This window comes from Geotrypetes seraphini, chromosome 11, assembly GCF_902459505.1.
Source record: "Geotrypetes seraphini chromosome 11, aGeoSer1.1, whole genome shotgun sequence".
Taxonomy (NCBI): domain Eukaryota; kingdom Metazoa; phylum Chordata; class Amphibia; order Gymnophiona; family Dermophiidae; genus Geotrypetes; species Geotrypetes seraphini.
Genome location: NC_047094.1, coordinates 835,598 through 858,585, shown reverse-complemented (window position 1 = coordinate 858,585; position 22,988 = coordinate 835,598). Strand labels below are relative to the sequence as shown.

The window sequence follows — 22,988 nt, the reverse complement described above, 5'->3', positions numbered from 1 at the left end:
CTAGTCCTCAACATTGGATCCAAGATTAAGGAATTAGGAGTAAATATAATACAATGACAAATTAAACCAAATCATGTCATCTGTTGCTGAAAGAGAGTTTAAATTAATTATTGAGACACTGATGTTTCTCCTTTTTCAAGGCGCTTCATGGAGAGGAAGGCCGTCAAATGATACGGTTCAAAGAAAATGTATTTAAGGGAATTATACCTGATTACACACTTACAAGGGTATCTAAGAAAAAATAATCCCCCTATCTGGGTCACACCTGCTTTTAATAATAAAAATTCCCTCCTCCTCTTTTGAGTTTCTCTCGAAACATCAGGAAAAACTTGAATATGGAAACCAAGGAAGTCTCTAGATCTATTTTTAAAGAAAAGTTTAAGGATCCAATCTTTGTCCGGAGCCAAAGCCACAGTCAGTAGGAGAGTGGCTGGACTAGCCACCTCTCTATCAGATTGTTCCAATAAAGCAGTAACATCCAAAAAATTTTCCTGTGGTTTTCCATCCTCGCCTTTTTTTTGAGAATCCTGATTTTTTTTATTAGGCAAATAATACACTCTTGACAATGGTGGCAGAGAATTCTCAGGAATTTTTAGGATTTCCAGAAAGTAACGTTTTATCATTTCTCCTGGAGAAATTGACAAGACCTTTGGAAAATTAATCAAACGCAAATTGTTAAACCGACTATTATTTTCAAGTACTTCTAATTTTCTTCTCATAGTAAGATTATCTTTCACAATTAAATCTTGGTTACTCTTAAACATTTTTAAGTCCTTCTTTTCTTCCTGAATTTCAGTTTTTATTACTACAATGTCTTGTTTCACAGTTTTAATTTCTTCTCTCTGGAATTCTAATTCTTTTTCCAAGTTCTTTATCTGAGGATTGAGGGAATTTCCCAAACTGGAAACCAGATCCCATAGCGAATCCAGTGTAACCTCTGGGGTCCTAATAGGGACAAAAGAAGGTACTTGTGCAATACTAGTTTGTTCAGTTGAGTGCTTTACCTCCCCTGTGCCTTGTTGTCCCTTAAGCACAGTTGTCCCGGTCGCTGGTTCTTTTAAAAGGAGAAATTCCCCTTGTGTTGTTCCCTGCAGCGAGCCCTCCAATTCACTGGCCTCTCGGGAAGAAAACTCTGCCTCTTCGGACATGCTCTCCTCCCGTGGAGAGCTAGCTCCCAGCGGCAACGGCTGTAGGGGATGCGTCCTGACGTCGGGGCTCAGCGTGACGTCCAGCCCGGGGGTATCCGCTGTAGCACTCCTCACAGCCGGCACTCCCAACGGGCGATTCCCCGAACGACTCAACTCACTTTGAAGACGTCGGAAAATGTCGTCGACTGTGAGAACCACGGGGCCCGACCGCTGGGAGGCTCCACCAACGCTCCTACCCCTTCTCTTCGGCATTTCCTAGCAGGTAAGAGAGACACTCTCCAGCGTCCTGCCAGCAATCAGATAGCGGCAGCCATCTTGGATCGAGACCCTCTTACTGGGATTCTTATCCAATAAAGGATCCATTACAGCATTAAAGTCTCCCGCCACTCAAATTGCTAGCAGCCAGTGGTAAAACTAATTGTTGTTGTAGAGTCTTAAAAAACTCAACTTGATTCGAATTAGGGGCATATACATTCATAAGCGCCATGGTATTATTGCCCATACTCATGTCTACATGCAGCCATCTGCCTAGAGGATCTGCAGCCACCATATTAAACGTTGCAGAACATATTTTATTAACTAGGATAGCTACTCCAGCTTTTTTCTTTACAGCAGGTGCAAAAAAACAATCTTTCACCCAATTACCTATTAGCTTTTTAGATTCCTCCCCAGACAGGTGAGTCTCCTGAATGAAACAAACATCCGCATTCTGCTGTTTCAAATATAATAACGTCTTCTTTCTTTTAACCGGATGGTTAAGGCCATTAACATTCAAAGAAAAGATTTTAAAACCCATTATATTGATTAATCACAAATAATATACAATACCATATAGCAATTATTATATAATCTATTTCCCTACTTTGAAAATTTAAATTTAACCCCAACCCCAACCCCCTTCCCATTCCCCATCCCCACCCACCCTCAACCCCACCCACCCATCTCCATAATGCTAACTTTGAAACGCCCATATCAGATCAAGTAAATGAGAAACTCCCCCAGGCCATATCCAAAAACCAATAAGTATTTACTCAAATCACAATTAACAATATATGTAAGTCACTTATTAAAAGAAAGAAATAGTTAAAACTTAATAAATCTACTATTTTTTTTTTCGAAGAATAATCTATAACATACTCTCCAAAAATAATAACAATAAGCTTATATTAAATCTCCTTTTCATTTCTCACCCCACATTTAGTTAAACAAAACCCAAGTACATCTAGCACGTACACTTTTAGTAATTACAGGCCATCAATTCCCATCTATCTTAAGTTAACAACATGCAATTATTCCCACAACTTGGTATAAATATCATATCCAAATCTCTGTTCATCATCAGTTCTGCTCTCCATCCTCTTCCTTCTTCTTTCTTCAAAAAATCTTCTTTGTATATGTTTCTGTATGCTTACTCCAGTAGACTTCTTTAATACAGTAATCATCATACATTCATATAGTATCTGTATATATTAATCCATAACTCTATAGAATATAGCATATCCCAAGATTAACTTTATGGAAATCATCATACAGCTGTTAAGTTGAAAATCTGCATTTCTCATAGACTTCCTTCCTCCAATTTAACTGTGCATCAAAATATATTAGAATCCATGGAAAGCAAAAAATAACATCAGGGTATAAGATGAGAATCAGAACGTATCATACATGCACTGATTCCATTCATGCTACAATACCCAACATCCTTTACTTCCCACCATATTGCAGAAAACTGTCATAATCAGCCAACCTTTTATGTCAATTTGCAAATCATTTGACATTCTTTACAGGTATAAGAATCCATTTCCTTCAGTACTTTAATTAAACCACTGCAGACTAAGATGCATACAAACATCTTTACTGTCTTTTTCTCCCCTGTACCTTGTAATGTAGCTTTTAAAATTCTGACTGGAGAAGTACTGCAGGAATAAAAACAGTACATATAGGAAATTTTAATGCACTTGGAGGAATGAGTCTAAAAGTGCTGAAGAATCTCAAAGCACAACCTTGCTGTGGAAAATGCAGTTACCATTGCCAATTACCGAATAGCATCCAGAGCATTGTTAAATCTTTTCCTGCTCCATATGACTTGTATCATTCTCAAACCCAAACTTAGCCTTCTTTAAAATCTTCTTTCCAACTATTTAGGGAAATGAAAAAGTTCACATATTCCACATAATGTTATGCCATATTCACATCTATTATGCTCAGTTCTGGCATAAGGAAGAACTCTCCTTTAACACCTCTCACTAAACAGCCACATTCCATGCAGCTGCTTCCACTGACTACATTCCTCTGTCAGAATGTTGAGCCAATTCAAAATTAACTGCAGAGTTACCCAGGTTATATCCTTTGCTTTGAGTTTTAAAATATTTCACCAACCACCAAAAGTAAACCAAGTATTATAATAAACTAAAGAAATAGGAAAAAGATATAAAACCCAGTTTCATTCCTCTGTGGCCATAGGCATTTCACACCTATCCAGGAACTCTTTTAACTTAGCAGAATCTTCAAAGTTGTAAGTTTTATTTTCATGAGTAATCCTCATAATTTCTGGATAAATTAAAGCATATCTGGCTTCCAACGCTCTTAACTGTGGCTGTAACTCTAACAGTTGTTTTCTTTTATAAGCAGTCTCCTTCGCAAAATCCTGTACTATATGTATCTTTGCATCTTGACATTTGAGGTTTCTGTTCTCCTTAGCCAATTTAATAATCTCCTCCACCTGTTGGTATCTGAGCATCTTAAAAATCAGGGGACGCAGTCCTTTTTGATTACTAGACCTCCTTATTGGGACCCTGTGTGCCCTTTCCAGTTCCAATGGATACTTGCTTTTTATTGGCAGAATTTTCGGTAGAAAATTAGTGAGAGAGGCTATGGGATCATTTTTTTCTATCCCCTTAAGTTACTCCGTCTTTCGCGATTAGACAGATCCTCCAGTTCTTTCTTTAATATCTCTATCTCCTTGTGATCATTTTTATATTGTGTTATTTCTGCCTCAGTTTTCTCCACACGTTTTTCTATATGCTCAATTTTTAAATCTACTACTTGCATTCTTTTATTTAAATTTTCTACCTCTTCTTTGACCTCTTATGTTTTTTTACGTTATTTAACACTATCTCTTTAATCTGTTGCAATTCCTTCATGAGGTCTCTGTTCTCTATTTCATCCGTTGGAAGTGGAAATAATGCAGGAGATGTCAGCTCCAACTTTGACCTCTTGACATTTCCTGCTCCTGTTCCCGCTGACGCGCTTTTACACTGCTTGCCCGAAGCCATTCCGCTACCGAAAACAAAACTTTACTGATGTGACTCACGATTTTTTAATACTTTAAAATACCATAAATAGCCTGATTTTACAGAGCTCCTCAACTACCCGACCATATCGGAATGCTCCAAAGCCACGCCCCCTAACCCATTAATTTAAATTTTAAATGGTATGTCTAAATATATGTTTATATTTTTTATTAATGTTGTATCTCGCTTAGTAAAACTAAATAAGCATTTCATCAAACTAAAATAAAACTTGAAATGGAGAGAGAGGGAGGAATAAATGCTGTATGGAAGTGGAGAGGAGAGAAAGAGAGGAACAGACGCTGGAAGGAAGTGGAAAGAGGGAGGTACAGACACTGGATGGAAGTGAGAACTGGGTAGGGGAGAGAGTGGAGCAGACGCTGAAGGGAAGGAGGGGATAAAGAAAAAAGGGCACATGCTGGATTGGGGAGACAGATACCAGATCTGAGGGAAGAAAAGGAGAGAAATGCTAAAAACCACCTGAGAGACGGAGTGAGAGATGGAAGGGAAGAAGACAGAGATGCCAGACCATGGGGGAAGTGGAGGGAAGGAGACAGAGATGCCAGACCAATGGCAGGAGAGGTGGGGAGGGGGAGATGCGGTTTCTGGTAGAGCAGGGGTACCCACACGTTTTGGGCTTGCGAGCTACTTTTAAAATAACCAAGTCAAAATGATCTACCAACAATAAAATTTTAAAATACACAAAGCACACTGTATGCACAGAAAATGTTAATTATCATTTATATTCTGGGTTTTTTTTTTCAAAGAGAACAAGGCAGATAACTTTATGCAATGTCACTTCACTAACAACTATACAAAAATAGACAAATATATCACCTCCCTTTTTCCTAAACCGCGATAGTGATTTATAGCGTAGGGAACTTCGCTGAATGCCCTGCGCTACTCTCGATGCTTATAGGCTCCCTGCGCTAAAAAACGCTATTGCGGTTTAGTCAAAGGGGGCCATAGTGTAAAATATAGACAGCAGATATAAATTCTCAAAACGGCCACATTTTGATCACTAAATTGAAAATAAAATCATTTTTCCTACCTTTGTTGTCTGGTCATTATTCAAATCTTGTTGGTCCCCCCAGCTTGGTTGTCTTCTGATAACTTGCTTGCCAGGGTCTCCCTCTTTCTTCTTTCTCCGTGCTAACCATCCATCTTCTATCTCTGTCCTCCCCTTCCGTTTCCCTTCCCTCCCCTGGAAGTCTGGCATCTTTCCTTTTTTTTGTCTCCATCCACAGATCCACCTTTTCTCAACTACCCTTTCATCCAGCATCTCTCCCTCTTTCCCCACCACCCCATGGTCCACCATCTCTCCCTTTCTTTTCCCAACTACTCTGCTATCCAGTATCTCTATCCACACCATCCCTTGTGTCCAACTTGTCTCCCTTTCTGTTCCTTCCCTCCCTAAATCCCATTGCCCACCATCTCTCTCCCACTCCTCTGTTTTTAGACCCATTATTTCTTCCCCCCAAAGTCCAGCATGTGCACGTCTCTTTGAACCCTCCCTTCTACACCAGGGTCCTCTTCCCCTGAAGGCTTGTCCCTCCCTGAAGGCCTGTACTACCCCCCTGAAGGTCTGCACCCCCCCGAAGGCCTGCATGTTCCTCCCTGCCCTCCCACATCCATTTACCTAATTCCTGCAGGGAGTAGCCTGCAGAGAAGATTGCTGGTACTTTAGCAATCCTTGCAGTTTGTCATAGGCTTCAGGAGCTGTTTTCCCTCTGCCCCGATCCTGCCTCTGACTCAGAGGAGGGGCAGGACCGTGGCAGAGCTTCTGAGACCTATGGCAACCTGCAAGAATTGCTAAAGTACCGGGAAGCCAGGGAGAAAGCCGGACACAACAGCTGACTGACCGTTCCCCCTTGCCCTCTAAAGCAGGAGCAGTGGTGGCCAGCCAGCAAGAGGCAGCGCTGCCGATCCTGCTTTAGGGGGCGAGGGGGGAGGGTCAATCACAGAATTGGGAGACCGATTTTGGGGTTGTTTTTTTTTTTTTAATCGTATCGATTCACCAGATGTGAATCGATTCGAATCGGGCAGCACTAAGAAGTTCTCGGCTCTTACCTCAACAGGCTTCTTTCTCCTGTAGTGCGCTACCGATCTTCACCCCGCCTTGCCAGCACTCTGATTGGCCGGCGTTCTTCAAGAGGCGGGCTAGTCAGGAGGGGAAAAAAGGAGAAGGGAACCTGGCTCTGCGATCGACTGGGGTTGCTTGAGCGATCGACCAGTCGATCGTGATCGACGTATTGGGCACCCCTGTGGTAGAGGCATAGAAATAGAGCAGATGCCATATGGAAGAGGCAGATAGAAGGCAGACATTGGATGGAAGGAAGAGAATGATGAGAAGATGAGGAAAGCAGAAACCAGATGACAAAGGTAGAAAAAAAAATTATATTTTTCTTTTTTTGGCTTTAAGATAAAGTAGTAATGTAGCTGTGTTGATAAATGTTTATAAACAAAGCCCTGCCAGTGGAAAATGTCTTCCTGTAGTTCAGCAGTCAGAACTCTGATTTATAAAATGATAATTGTACAGAATATTGTTTCTTTTTAAACTTTAATAAAATATGTTCAGTATAAAACTATTTGAGGCTTGTGTGGATGGGATCAGTTGGTTTGTGGGGATGGGGTGGAGACTCATCTGGTCAAGATCCTCCAAATATATTCTCAGAGTCTCATTCAGTACGGGAATTGCCAGTAGTGCTTCAACTCTGCACATAATCACATTATTTTCTTATTGCTTTTCTTTTTACCAAACAGGTCCTGCTTTTATTATCCTAACCAGTGCAAATACTAAGGGCTGCAAATCACCCCAAGTCACTGTCGAATGCAAAGAATGAGAAGATCTTCTCATTTTTTTTCCAGTCAGGTGCTATCTTTGTTCCATAACCAATTCCAAAAGAGCCTGACCAACAATTTGTAAGGCATTTTTGGATTAATCTGCCTTCAAAGTATTTTGAATTCATATTTACTTGATAACAACCTCCCGTCTGTCAGTAATAGGATATATAAGATCAACAGGGTTCTTCCAAGGTCAGACCTAGTCTACCGGACCCCCTTAGCACAAGCATCTACTACAGATCAAGATGAGCTCTTTCATTTCTAATAACTTACTACCAAGAGCTTCTCTAAAGCTATTCTATTCTCTCTTTCACTAACTGGTAACGTAATGGTTTACCCACAGCATCCTCAGGTAGTAGGTTAAAAAGCCTGTGCTGCTCCTTGTGACCCTGAACAAGTCACTTGATTCACTACTGCCCCAGCTACATTTGACAGATAGTAAGCCACTTTGAGTGAGGTTGTATATAAAAAAAAAAGCCTGCGCTGGTGGCTATAGTCTTCCAATCTGGTTCAAGAGGTGAGTCTGGATCAGTCCTAGTAGACAGTGCTGCTCGCGTACGCCAGTCTCCTCAGTCGCTCGGCTTAGGGCAGCTGGTCACCAGAGGAAGTGTATTGGTCGATCAATATTCTGGAGACCAGAGGCAATCATTTGGCGTTACTAGCTTTCCAGGTGTTGCTAAAGGTCAAGTTGGTTCGGGTTCTCTTGGACAATGCCAGTGCGGTCGTTTACGTTAATTGTCGGAGGATCCAAGAGTCATCTGGTAGCATAGTAGTCGTCTCTTCTCATGGAATGGGCAGAGAATTCATCTTCTGGGCATCTCAGCTTCTCATATAGCTGACTTCCTCAGTCGTCATGTGCTGGATCCCAGAGAGTGATGTCTTGGTCTAGAAGCCTTCGAGTTGATTGTTCAGTCATGGGGCTGGCCAGTCAGGGACCTGATGGCCACAGATATCAATGCTAAAACGCCAAGGTTCTTCAGTCGGCGCAAGGATTAGCAAGCCGAGGAGCTGGATGCTCTGGTGCAACCTTGGCTGTGTCTTTTCTCTGGTCACTGGTGGGCAGAGTCCTTCACATTGCTTGACATGCAGGCCGCGTGATCCTGGTGGCTCTGGACTGGCCCAGGTGCCCGTGGTATGTGGATCTGGTTCTTCGTCTTGTAGTGGATCCTCTTCTGTCCCTCTCGCTTGACCTTCTGACTCATGGTCACATTCCCATGTTCAATCTGGGTCCCTTTTGTCTTATGGTTTTGCTCTTGAAAGTCTAAGTAACAAAGGTTATTCAGATAAGGTGATCTCCAACTTCTTGGGTTCTTGGAGACTTTTCATCTCTGAGCTTTGTGTGAGTTTGGTATCTTTTTGAGCAATGGTGTTTTGCGCATGGCATGGTTCTCCGCAAATCTTTGCTTCACATCTTGGAGTTCTTGCTGGATAGGTCTTGCCTGGTCCTCCCTCAGGGTTCAGATTGCAACTTTGTCTTCTTTTCACGGTCTGTTGCATGGTTGGCATTTGGCCTCTTCTCCGGATGTGATTCAGTTCATGAATACAGAAAAATTGCTCTGGTCTCCAGTTCGTCCTTTAATTCCAGTCTGGGATCTCAATCTGGTTCTTTCCATGCTGGTTCGCCCTCCTTTTGAGCCTCTCGGATCCTGCATGTTGAAGGATCTTACTCTCAAGGCGGTGTTCCTGGTGGCCATTATGTCAGCGAGGCGTGTTTCAGAACTGCAAGCCTTTTCATATAGGCTTCCCTTCCTGGAGTTTTCCAGGGAGCGGGTCATGCTAGGGCCAGTTCCCTTGTTTCTGCCGAAGGTGGTTTTGCTTTTTCATGTCAACCAATCAGTTGTTCTTCCGGTCTTCGGTAATCGGGAGGGCTCTTTGGAGCAGAGACAGTTGCGCAAAGTCCATAGAGTCATCCTTGCTTATGTTCAGCGGACTCAAGATTTCCGTAAGTAGGATTGTCATTTTGTCCTCTTAGTGGGTCCTCGTAAGGGGGACAATACTTCCAAGGCTATGATTACACGCTGGATCAAAGAGACTATTGCTTCAAAGAAACATAGAAACATGACGGTAGATAAAGGCCAAATGGCCCATCTAGTTTGCCCATCCACAGTAACCACTATCTCTTTTTTTTTCTCTCTGAGAGATTTCACGTGCCTATCCCAGGCCCTCCTGAATTCAGACACAGTCTCTCTTTCCACCACCTCTTCCGGGAGACTGTTCCACGGATCTACCAGCCTTTCCATGAAAAAGTATTTCCTCAGATTACTTCAGAGCCTATTACCTCCTAACTTCTTATTATGCTTTCTCATTGCAGAGTTTCCTTTCAAATGAAAAAGACTCGACTCATGCACATTTATATTACGTAGGTATTTAAATGTCTCTATCATGCCTTTCCTCCAAGTATACAAATTGAGATAATTAAGTCTGTCCCCATACGCCTTATCATGAAGACCACAGTCCTCTGGACTGATTCCATCCTTTTTATATCTTTTTGAAGGTGGGGCTTCCAGAATTGTACACAGTATTCTAAATGAGGTCTCACCAGAATCTTATACAGAGGCATCAATACCTCCTATTTCCTACTGGCCATACCTCTCCCTACACAACCTAGCATCCTTCTAGCTTTCGCTGTCACCTTTTCAACCTGTTTGGCCACCTTAAGATCATCACATACAATCACACCCAAGTCCTGCTCTTCCATCGTGCACAAAAGTTCTTCCCCCCCAAAACTGTATCGTTCCCTCTGGTTTTTGCAGCCCAAATGCATGACCTTGCATTTCTGAGCATTAAATTTTAGCTGCCAAATTTCAGACCATTCTTCAAGCTTCACCAGGTCTTTCTTCATGTCATTCACACCATCCAGCATGTCTACTCTATTGTGTACTTTCTTCAAAAGAAGCCTGTATCAGATTTTCTCAAAGCTCATTCCACACGGGGTCAAGCAGCTTCTTGGGCAGAGTCTTCTCATGTGCCTCCTGTGGATATCTGTAAAGTTGCAGTTTGGTTTTCTCTCCATTCCTTTGTGTGACTCTACTGTGTGGACCTTCAGGCACATCAGGCCTCAGTGTTCAGTGAGCGTGTTCTTGTGGAGGCCCTTTGGGGGTACCATCCATGATGGGTACTGCTTTGGTATGTCCCATCCATTTCTGTGCCGGTCTGGAGGAATGCTAAAGGAGAAATTAGGTTCTTACCTGCTAATTTTCTTTCTTTTAGTCCTTCAAGACCAGCACAGACCCCACCCTGTCATTTTGGTATTCAGTGTTTTTTCTCGAAGAGTACGTTTTTTTTCTGTGGTAACTTTATCTAGGTTGTTGGGGAGTTCAATAAGAGTTGCTGTGTTTGGTTCATCTGATGTAGCTGGTGAGCTGTGGGGATGTTTTTGAAGGTTCTTATTCTAATCAGTATCCAACAGTATTTTGCCCTGTCCATTTGGGACAATTTCTTGATGTTCTTCTGGGACTGCTGTTAGTGTTTATAGTTCACAGTTAAGTTCTTAGTTCTGCTTGGCAATTTGTCAAACTGATTGTAGATGGGACTGCACAATAGAGAATGACACGGTGGATGTTACCCGCGGGTAACCCGCCAATGCGGTGGAGGGGGGAAGGTGCTCACCACAGGTATGGGGACAAGGCCATCCACTGCCCCGTGGAGTGGTGAATGGCCTTGCCCCTGCAGTTAAGGTTAGGGAACGTGTGCGGTCACCTTCCTACCTACCCGAATCTATCTTCGTCCCTCCCCTTTGCAGCGCGTTTTAAGCTTTGAGACTTGTTGAAAGCCGCTGGAGCATACGTATAGTCGCATGCGTGTGTGGGCAAAAGCTTCTCCTCTGACGCAACTTCCGGCATGAACACTCTGGCGGCTGTCAACAAGCTTCTCAAACCTTAAAACGCGCAGCGAAGGTAAGGGGGAGGGAGGGAGATGCACAGACCGCGTTAGGGGTGCCGAAGGGTAGTGAGGTGGCGAGAGGGAAGGGTGAATGGGACGGGGCAGTGAAGAGGCCAGCGGGAACGAGGCGGTGAAGGGGCCGGTGGGGACGGGGCAGTGAAAGGGATGGTGGTCCGGTGACGGGGACAGATTTTTTTTCCCTGTTTCATTCTCTACTGCACAACCTACTTATACTACAGCCAAAAGTGAATGTCTCTGTCTTCACCTGCTGGCAGAGAAATGCAAACTATAAGAACATAAGAATTGCTGCTGCTGGGTCAGACCATTGGTTCATAGTTCCCAGCAGTCCGCTCCCGCGGCGGCCCTTGGCTCAAAGACCAGTGCCCTAACTGAGACTAGCCTTACCTGCGTACGTTCTAGTTCAGCAGGAACTTGTCTATCTTTGTCTTGAATCCCTGGAGGGTGTTTTCCCCTGTAACAGCCTCCGTAAGAGCGTTCCAGTTTTCTACCACTCTCTGGGTAAAGAAGAACTTCCATTTGTTTCTGTGCCGGTTTGGAGGGACTAAAAGAAAGAAAATTAGCAGGTAAGAGCCTACTTTTTCCTTCCCAGAACTCAGAACATTACACCAAGGTCTGAGCGTGCATGGCCCTTCCTGTATGTGACAATCTCCTGAGTTTCTCAGTTTTGTGTTTTCTGCTTAGCTGAACAGATATTAAATCAAGCTCTCCCAAGTTTGTGTGCAAATTGTTAGAGTACTTCTGATTTTCATCATATTATTTCTTTTCTTTTTGTTATTCTCGGTATTTCACCAATATCAGGATTCAGACCTTGCCCAAAATGTGGCAGAAGAATCTAAAGCTTCAACACTCATTTCAAGTACTTCATCTGCTTGAGTGTAGACTATAACCAGAGCAATTGCAAGCATTGTGTTCATATCTTCTAGAACCCATAGAGATGGCCTCTGCAACTACTTTAACACTGAAAAAGATCACCTGCACATATGAGACAGGAATCTTCAGTGGAACAACGCTCCACCTCTAGTGCAGTGCCTTGAGATTGGTCACCCATTATGTTCTTATGTTTGTGCATCTGAGGTATCCAGGCCTATAGCACAGTTGCCTTCTGAGGACCATCACTAGCCTGAAGGGAAAACAGTATCCTCAAGTCCTTCCAAAGCACTTGAAAATGAAAATTCATTATCTTTATAGACCAGACCAGATGAGTGGATTACGTTCACCTACCAGCAAATGGAGGTAGAGAACTCTGAAATGGCCATGATGGCATTACCTGTACAAGGTGTGGTGCAGCCCTGGATCTTGACAGTATTCTCTGCTTCCAGCAGATGGTGCAGATGGATTGGAGCAGCAAATTGTTTTGCTTTAAGCTTGGTCGAGTCCTCTGACTGGTGAACTCTCAGAGATCAGTCTATGGACTTTTGTCCTGATTGAGCTTGGAAGATTTTCCCTCTTAAGCACTGAGCCTCAAACCAGACTGGTAAGGTATTCACAAGACACCTGCCAGTATTGGATGGGGCGAGATTCCTGTTGGTTTGTACTTCAGGTCTTAGGAGAGGCAGCAGACTGGAGGTGAATATGGACTTCTCCTTGTTCTTACTTTTCCAGAATCATTCCCATCCCAGCTTCCTCCTTGCTTCTAAGGCAGCCTTCAAAAAAAGAAATATTAGGACACATGTTTTAAAAGGAGGAAAGCCTTGGCGGGGATCTGTGTACAAAGACTAGGACGCACTCCATCAAGTTACATAGTAATAGTTTTAGAACAAATAGAAGAAAATACATTTTCATTCAACAAATAGTTAAGCTCTGGAACTCGTTGCCAGAAGATGTGATAACAATAGTTAGTATATCTTCCACTCAACCACCTTTCTCATCTTCAATCTGTCCAAAATTCTGCTGCATGACTTATATTTCACGAAAGCCACCATACTTATATTACCCCTCTCCTCAAATCACTTAAGAACATAAGAATTGCCGCTGCTGGGTCAGACCAGTGGTCCATCATGCTCAGCAGTCCGCTCACGCGGCGGCCCCTAAGTCAAAGACCATGCTCTAAATGAGTCCAGCCTCACCTGAAACATAGAAACATAGACTATGATGGCAGAAAAGGGCCATCGGCCCAACAAGTCTGCCCACTCTTAAGAACCCTCCCCCCTAATCACTTCCTCAAAGTGAACCCATATGCTTATTCCATTTTTTTTCTTAAAATCGAGCATGTTGCTGGCCTCAATTACCTGAAGAAGATTATTCCAATGATCAACTACCCTTTCGGTGAAGAAATACTTCCTAGTGTTACCATGAAATCTCCCACCCTTGATTTTTAACGGATGCCCTCTTGTTGCCGTAGGTCCTGTAAGGAAAAACATATCTTCTTCTACCTCAATACGGCCAGTAACATATTTGAACGCCTCTATCATATCTCCCCTCTCTCTGCGTTCCTCGAGAGAGTATAGCTGCAACTTACCTAGACGTTCTTCATATGGGAGATCCTTGAGGCCTGAGACCATCCTAGTGGCCATTCGCTGAACCGACTCCATTCTCAGCACATCCTTTTGATAATGTGGCCTCAAAATTGAACACAATATTCCAGATGAGGTCTCACCATGGACCTGTACAATGGCATTATTACTTCGGGCTTCTGGCTGACAAAACTTCTACGGATGCAACCCAGCATTTGTCTAGCCTTGGATGATACTTTCTCTACTTGATTGGCAGTCTTCATATCTTCACTAATGATTACACCTAGGTCCCATTTTGCAGCAGTTCTTTCTAAGGTCTCACCATTCAGGGTGTAAGTTCTGCTTGGGTTTCTGCAGCCAAGGTGCATAACCTTACACTTTTTGGCATTAAAACCCAGTTGCCAGGTTGCGGACCATTGTTCTAGTAAGTATAGGTCCTGCGTCATAGTGTCTGGCACGGTGCTTTTGTCCACTATGTTGCACAGATTAGCTTCATCGGAAAACTTGATGCACAGATTAGCTTCATCGAGGTAAAACCGGAAGTTGCGTCAGAGGAGAAGCTTCCGCCCACACACACACGACTGCAGGGTGGCACAGGCAGGCTTTGCCGGCTTCAGTTTATTTTCTAAAGCGCTGCAAAGGTAAGGGGGAGGGAGGGAGATAAATTTGGCTGGAGGTAGGGAGGGGGCCACGCGCCTTCCCTCCCTTAACTGCGGGGACAAGGCCATTGACCACTCCACGGGTCGGTGTATGGCTTTGTCCCCGTGCCTGCAGTGAGCACTTCCCCCCCACCTACCCACCCTTTCGGCGGTTTACCTGGCTAGTTTGCAGCACAACCAAAATAATTTTTCTTTGATGGGTTAAAGAAGTTAGAACAATGAAATCATAAGTGAGTGGAACTCGGTGGTGAATATGTATTATAAATAAATTTTTTCAATCCCGTAGCTTGTTTTCTTTACAAAGACAAGGACTTATCAACACCCCCTCATAAGCTGTGCAAGTTAGATGTAAAGCATTGATAGATAAAGCTAAGAAAGAATATGAAAAGAAATTTGCCAAAAGAGGCAAAAACTCATATTAACAATTTTTTTTTTCTGGTACATCAGAAGTGGAAAACTTGTGAAGGAATCTGTGGGATTGTTGGATGACCAAGGAACAACAGGGGCACTCAGGAAGGATAAAGGCCATAGAGGAGAGACTGAATGAATTCTTTGTTTTAGTCTTTTCTCTTTATGAACTGTATCTTCTGCTATTTTGTTTGTAGTGTATTAATTTGTATTCCCATAATGTCAAACTGTAAGTCACCTTGCAGAGCAACGTCGGACTGGCAGCACTTTAAACAGGCTGCTTCACAGCCATCACTCGTCAAAGCCTTCTGTGTGCTGCGTTACTGATGACATCATCAGTGATGCGGCAGAAGGCATTCCCTGACGAGAGAAGGATGCAAAGCAGCATGTTTAGAGTGCTGCTAGCCTGACACTGCTCTGGAAGGAGGTATGTAGGGATTGTGGTTGGCGGGGTAACTTTACAGGAAGGTCTGGGCTCTTGGAGAGCTGCTGTTGTGCAGTGTCATCACCCACTTGAATATCTGATCAATCCTGCTGTCTATTGAAAACACCCATTGGAGATAAGCACATTCTTACCTTGAGGTTGAAGGCTCAGACCAGTGAGAGAAACAGTTGAAGGTTGGTGCTGATTTTTGCTTTGGTTTTAATCTGTTTGATATGCTAACTTGGTGCTGTTTTTGCTTTATAATGTTTGTTTCCAGCTGGCCCCAGATGATGCCTGGCGCTGTCCACACTGCAAGCAGCTGCAGCAAGGAAGCATTAAACTGAGTTTGTGGACTCTGCCTGATGTTCTTATAATCCACCTGAAGAGGTTCAGACAGGTGGGACTTACTATTCTGATCCTGCAACTCAGCTAATTGCAGCCAGACTGCTGCTGCCCATTTTGACTCTTACAGACCATCTCTAATGAAGAGTTATATCCTTTGGATCATGGCTGGGTAGCATACTCAGATGTTTAATGTATTTTTATCCCATGTTTAAACATTATCATGGTATTTAGGTAGATATACAAAACTATGAAATAAAAAACTTGCATCCCCCAAGACAAAACCCTCAAATTTAAAAACAAACCTCCTTGTTGCATACAATTCTTGAAACAAATTCAGTATTTGTTTTTGTTCCCTCAGAAGTTCTGAGAAAAGGAAGGAGAGTGCCTCAGGGATCTGCCCTGGGACCATTTCTGTTCAATATCCTTGTGCGTGATGTGGCAGAGGAATTAGGAAGTAAAATTTATCTTGTGTCAGATGACACTAAGATGTGGAACAGAGTAGACACCCCTGTAAGGGCAGATGGAATGAGAAGTGGTTTGAGAAAGTTAAAGAATTGGCCAGGTGCTTGGATGTTAAGACTGCAGAAAGTGAAGAATCATGTATTTGGGTTGTAGAAGTGCAAGGGGGTGACAAATCTGTGATCAGTCAGCAGTCTCATCTTGGAGTAATTGTGTCTGGTCTCAAGGAGAGAAAGCTGCAATAAAGTAGTGGCCAGAGTAAAGAAGTTTGTTGGTCTTTGTCAGAATTGCATAACTGGGAGAGAAGAGGAGGAGAGAATACCACTTCAGAGAGTTGTGGTAAGACCTCAGAAATATTGTGCACAGTTTTATAGGCCATAGCTGCAAAAGGATAAGTTGGTTTGAAGTGGTCTAGAGAGAGAGGCTGTGAAAAAGCTATGGGGGTGTACACCAAAAGCTGTGTGACAGGACCTAAATCTGCACACCCTATAAGAGGAAGACAGCAGAGGAGACGGAAAGGTTGCTAGGACTTCCCAGTAGAAGCGGTAGAAAGAAAAATGGTAACGAGTCAAGAAAGTCTGACATAAGCACTGTGAATCCTTAGTTATAAGAAATAAAGGTTAATAAATTAAAACAACTCTCCTCCCTCACTAGTGGCCAGTAAATGTATAACTGCTCCATCTGCTGATGTGCAAAGGGGTGATAGTGTGTTTGGCATTATCAGTATCGGAGGAAAGGTGGAATGTGGACAGTAAAGCTGAACTGTATGTAATGTGACCACATTTCACTGCTCTGTGCATATAATGGTGGCTGTTGTATTCTGTGTGCATATAGAGACATTTGCCTATATGCATGTTTTTTCCAATACCCTAGTCATTGTATGTACTGATATATACAGTATATATTGAGTTTTTATACAGTATTTATTTATTTAATTTGTTTTCTATCCCATTTTTCCCAGGGAGCTCAGAATGGGTTACAGGTTAAACATACATAAAATACAGTTAACAGGTTACAATATGACAGTTACAGAACAATTTTTACAATACAAGGTTGTGTCCTAATTCTATACATACTAGGGGGTCTAATACCAATAAACATAAAATAGAGTTCAGAGTAATCCTCAACAGCGTAAGTTTTTCAATACAAGTTTTCTGTCCTAACTAAACACACATTAGGGATCTAATACCAATATACATAATATACGTTTATCCACGGCAGATCATAAACCACATACACAGTGATAAAAAAATGTTCCATGAAAACAAAACTCAAAAACAATCATAGGTGGTGTCATTACAGCACCAGAGAAAATATATCCAATCTATCACCAAACTTTGGACATAGCATAAGCGAGGTCATATTTTGCCACTGTTTAAGTGGCAGAGGTAGTCGGTTCCAACTTACTTTCTGCTGTACCGTAGAGCTCTGACACCTCTTATTTACTTTTAACAATAAGAAGTTGTCAGCTTAGAAAATTGTGTGTGTATGAAGACTGCTGGATTTTAGTATTGGCCTGATAGCTTTTTGAAAACTTAGGGGGAAAACCAATGATCAATTGGGCTTTGTTTTGCTTCAGAAAGTAGGCTCATGGTCCTTGTATAATGTGAAAGAAAATGACTTTCAATGTAAGGATGGTCACTCTGATTTGCTTTCTTCTTTATGATGCAGGAAGGAGAGCGCAGAATAAAGCTTCAAAATATAGTGAAGTTCCCACTGCTGGGATTGGACATGACACCTCATGTGGTGAAGCGCAGTCAGAGCAGCTGGAGCCTGCCCTCACACTGGTCACCTTGGCGAAGGCCATATGGTCTTGGCAGAGATCCTGAGCACTATTTGTATGATCTGTACGCTGTGTGCAATCACTTGGGTACCATGCAAGGCGGGCATTATACAGGTAATAGGCTGGGAAGGAAGCATTGTATGGATAATGGTCTAGGGCAGAGGGCAATAGCTATTACACAATAAATGACCAGAGCAAAGAAGGGTGGGCATTTGAGGGGCAATGAGGCAGGGAAAGGTGGTCTTATAGGTCATCAGGATGGGAACATCGTAGAGGGTAATACATGGAAACTAGTTAGGAGAAGATTATATGGATAACGTTCCAGGGCCAGGGAAGTAGAGTTCCTCCTCGTTACTAGACCAACATAAAGCTCCTGAAGCTGACATCTTCCTATTATAGAGCTAGTGCAGCTGAAGCTCCTATTTCTGTAGCAGATGGTGCAGCATCTGACCTGGTCTGGCACAGCAGTCTGGGAGGATGGCCAAAGAGTCAAAAGGGGGATGACTAATCTTCCCCTGTCTGAATAGAGATTGAGGTTGAAGGACTTGGGGGGGGGGGCTGACCTTTTTTCAGTGCCTTGTAGGGAGATTCCTTTTCTTCACTGTCCCTGGCAAATTCCCTGCTATATGATGCTAGTACAGACTTGTTTGTGGAGGGGCCAAGGGCCAGTTTTTTGGGCAGGCACATAGGGCATATTTTTGAGATTCTCTGTACCTGGCAAGAGAGCAGTTTATAAAAGTTTCCCTTTAGAAAAAAGACAGAGGGACAGTTCCTTGCCATTGCAGCTAGATGCCTCAATCTAAATGGAAGTGCTCCAATGACAGTAAGAGCTGGCTATATTGGCATGTCCAGAATGGGAAAAGTATAGGCAGTGTAAAACCTGTTGACCAGTGTTTGGGACAGAGTCAGTGTGTGAGCCATATGCAGCAAGTGTGGTTTGTCTGACATTTCTTCTTCGAAGAGAGGGCATGGCCAGCAGCAACAATAGCAATTTACCACCAGGATCCAAAATCCATATCTTATTTCCTCTATTTTCGATTATCTCCTTCATTTGTCTGATTCTGGACTCAAATCCACATCTATTAAAGTACATCTTGTGACCCTCGGCAAGTCACTTAGTCCTCCAAGGCGCCAGGTACGTTAGATGGGAAAATGCTTGAATACCGCTTAGATAATCTCGATAGGTGGTATATAAAAACCTAATAAACTTGAAACTTGATCTTAGTGCTATTGCTGCTTTTCATCAGCCAGTGGATAGAAAACCTCTCACTGCTCATCCTTTATTATGGTGGGCAGACTTGATGGGCCGCGGCCCTTATCTGCCGTCTTTTTCTATGTTTCTATGATCTCCAGATTCATGAAAGGACTTTTCAGTGTCAAACCACCTCTCAAGCCACCTCCAGTGGTCTAGGATCTCAAAGTGGTTCTTCTAAGTTTATGAAGCCTCTGTTTGAACCAATATCTACGGCTCATCTCAAGTACCTTACTTGGAAAGTTGTCTTTCTCATCTTGAAGAGTGAGTGAACTTCAAGCATCAGTGGCAGATCCACCATTTACTGTGTTTCACCATGACAAGGTTATGCTTTGCACTCAGCCAAAGTTCTTACCTAAGGTGGTCACTGAATTTCATCTCAATTAGTCAATTGTGCTTCCAGTATTTTTTCCCAAGCCTTATTCTCATCCTGGGGAAACGGCTCTTCATACTCTGGACTGCAAACGAGCATTGGATTACTATTTGCAAAGAACTAAATCACATAGATTATCTCCCCAGCATTTTGTCTCTTTTGATCCTAACAAGTTGGGGCATCCTGTTTCCAAGAGAACGATTTCCAATTGGTTGGCTGCTTGCATCTCGTTCTGTTATGCTCTGGCTGGGCTGCAACTGACGAGTCGGGTCACAGCACATAAAGTTAAGTTATGGCAGCTTCAGTAGCTTTTCTCTGCTCTACTCCTATTGATTAAATCTGGAAAGTTTCTACTTGGTTCTTGGTTCATACCTTCACCTCACATTATTTTCTGGAATCTTTTTCCAGACAGGATGGGCACTTTGGCCAATCAGTATTACAAAATTTATTTTCCTAAAAGGCCAACTCTCCTATTCATCCCATTCTAGTTAGATTGGAGGTCACCCACATGTGAGAATATGCTGCCTGCTTGTCCTGGGATAAAGCACAGTTACTTACTGTAACAAGTGTTATCCAGGGACAGCAGGCAGATATTCTCACAACCCACCCACCTCCCCTGGTTGGTTTCTTAGCTGGTTTACTGAACTGAGGAGCTGCACATCAGACTGGAAGGCACTTGCGCATGTGCTGCACGGTCAGTCGCAAACTGTCTAAAGTTCTTAAAGTAGTGATGCACTTGAGACCTTCCGTACTGGGGCTTTGTGGATGACATCACCCACATGTGAGAATATCTGCCTGCTGTCCCTGGATAACACCTGTTACAGTAAGTATTTGGATATTTGGAACATTGAGATTAAGCATCAAATTACTGCATCTCAATGGCCACGAATTTGGTCTTGGAGGATGAAATGTACAATGTCTGCATCTATGAGGCAAACGTGGTTTTTCCTGTTGCATAGAGCAGTGTTCTTCAACCTTTTTACACCCGTGGACCGGCAGAAAAAAAAGAATTATTTTGTGGACCGGCAAACTACTAGGACTAAAATTTAAAAACCTCGTTTCCGCCCCATCTCCGCGAGCTCGGTCCCCACAAATCATTTGATCCCATCCACACAAGCCTCAGTTATGATTTTATATTGAATGTATTTTATTAAAGTATAAAAAGAAACAATATTCTGTACAATTGTCATTTTATAAATACAAATAATTCAGAGCAAGGATCAACAAAACCCCTGTCTCCCCTCCCCTTCACATATATCCCCTCTACTATCAAGAAAACTGAACAAGCCAAATTATTACAGAATGCTACACAGAAATATCATGCTAACAGAATACTGCAGTCACACATGACAGGAATAGTTTTAGGGGAGTGCAACTAGGGCAACTACCCCCTGGTCAGAGAGCGCCTTAAGCCAGCTGGAAGCTAAAGAAGCACTGCCTGGGTTTTGCAGTCCCCAGTTATGTCTAACACCAGCTCTAGCAGGATATATATTTCAAATCTGATATATTCTAATCACAAAATAGAAATAAAATTATTTTTTTCTACTTTTTGTCATCTCTGGTATCTGCTTTCAATCTTCTTTTCACTCTCTTCCTTCCAGCGTCTGCCCTCTCTGTCTCTTAAGTCCAGCATCTGCCCCTTCCATCCACTGTCTGTCCTCTCCCCCTTCCATATGGTATCTGTCTTCTCCCCCTTCCATATGGTATCTGTCTTCTTTCTATGCCCCTCTCCCCTTTCCATCCAGCTTGTGCCCCCTCTCTCCTTTTTACATGATTCATTCCAGCTTCACTGCTCTCTTCATTTTTATCTCTCCTACACCAGATCTATCATCGTTGTCCCTCTCTGCTTATTTTTCTGCTGACCCCTTCCTATCATCAATCTCTCTACTTTCTCATGCCTGTGTCTCCCCTTCCCCTCCTCTAATCTCTCTGCCAGCTGTTTCCTTCCTTTTTTCATTCTCCCTTCCCTCCTCCTCCTGTCCAGCAGTAACTCTCTTCCCTTCCTCCCCTCCCAGCAGCATCTCTCCTTCTCCCTCTCCAGTAGCAGCTGTCCCTTTTTTTCCCCTTGCCCTCAAGCTTCCCTCCAGGTCCAGTAGCAGCTGTCCCTTTTTTTCCTTTGCCCAGCAGCTTCCCAGACTCCTTTCCCTCCTCCCCTCCCAGCAGCATCTCTCCTTCTCCCTCTCCAGTAGCAGCTGTCCCTTTTTTTTCCCTTGCCCTCAAGCTTCCCTCCAGGTCCAGTAGCAGCTGTCCCTTTTTTTCCTTTGCCCAGCAGCTTCCCAGACTCCTTTCCCTCCTCCCCTCCCAGTAGCATCTCTCCTTCTCCCTCTCCAGTAGCAGCTGTCCCTTTTTTCCCCTTGCCCAGCAGCTTCCCAGACTCCTTTCCCTCCTCCCCTCCCAGCAGCATCTCTCCTTCTCCCTCTCCAGTAGCAGCTGTCCCTTTTTTTCCCTTGCCCAGCAGCTTCCCAGACTCCTTTCCCTCCTCCCATCCCAGCAGCATCTCTCCTTCTCCCTCTCCAGTAGCAGCTGTCCCTTTTTTTCCCTTGCCCAGCAGCTTCCCAGACTCCTTTCCCTCCTCCCATCCCAGCAGCATCTCTCCTTCTCCCTCTCCAGTAGCAGCTGTCCCTTTTTTTCCCTTGCCCAGCAGCTTCCCAGACTCCTTTCCCTCCTCCCATCCCAGCAGCATCTCTCCTTCTCCCTCTCCTGTAGCAGCTGTCCCTTTTTTCCCTTGCCCAGCAGCTTCCCAGACTCCTTTCCCTCCTCCCATCCCAGCAGCATCTCTCCTTCTCCCTCTCCAGTAGCAGCTGTCCCTTTTTTTCCCTTGCCCAGCAGCTTCCCAGACTCCTTTCCCTCCTCCCATCCCAGCAGCATCTCTCCTTCTCCCTCTCCAGTAGCAGCTGTCCCTTTTTTTCCCTTGCCCAGCAGCTTCCCAGACTCCTTTCCCTCCTCCCAACCCAGCAGCATCTCTCCTTCTCCCTCTCCAGTAGCAGCTGTCCCTTTTTTCCCTTGCCCAGCAGCTTCCCAGACTCCTTTCCCTCCTCCCATCCCAGCAGCATCTCTCCTTCTCCCTCTCCAGTAGCAGCTGTCCCTTTTTTTCCCTTGCCCAGCAGCTTCCCAGACTCCTTTCCCTCCTCCCATCCCAGCAGCATCTCTCCTTCTCCCTCTCCAGGTCCAGTAGCAGCTGTTCCTTTTTCCCCCTTACCCAGCAGCTTCCCAGACTCCTTTCCCTCCCACTTCCCAGCAGCATCTCTCCTTCTCCCTATCCAGGTCCAGTAGCAGCTGTCCCTTTTCCCCCTTGCCCAGCTGTCCCCTTGCCCAGCTGTCCCTTTTTTTCCCTTGCCCAGCAACTTCCCAGTCTCCTTTCCCTCCTCCCCTCCCAGCAGCATCTCTCCTTCTCCCTCTCCAGGTCCAGTAGCAGCTATCCCTTTTTTTTCACCATGCCCAGCAGCTTCCCAGACTCCTTTCCCTCCTCCCCTCCCAGCAGCATCTCTCCTTCTCCCTATCCAGGTCCAGTAGCAGCTGTCCCTTTTTCCCCTTTCCCAGCAGCTTCCCAGACTCCTTTCCCTCCTTCCCTCCCAACAGCATCTTTCCTTCTCCCTCTCCAGGTCCAGTAGCAGCTGTTCCTTTTCCCCCCTTACCCAGCAGCTTCC

The 22,988-nt window shown here is 43.9% G+C and overlaps 1 protein-coding gene across 5 annotated transcripts in view; it reads left to right on the top strand.

Moving 5' to 3' along the window:
* The window catches only part of USP31 (ubiquitin specific peptidase 31), a 377,558-nt gene that overhangs the window by 154,307 nt on the left and 200,263 nt on the right, over positions 1 to 22,988 (top strand). For all 5 annotated transcript variants that reach the window (XR_004536457.1, XR_004536456.1, XR_004536455.1 and 2 more), the window contains 2 exons: positions 15,407 to 15,526; positions 17,605 to 17,830. Coding sequence is in view for 2 of the 5 variants with exons in the window: in XM_033914358.1 (XP_033770249.1) it covers positions 15,407 to 15,526; positions 17,605 to 17,830 (346 nt within the window). In the remaining 3 variants the exon portion in view is untranslated. The remainder of the gene's footprint in view (positions 1 to 15,406; positions 15,527 to 17,604; positions 17,831 to 22,988) is intronic.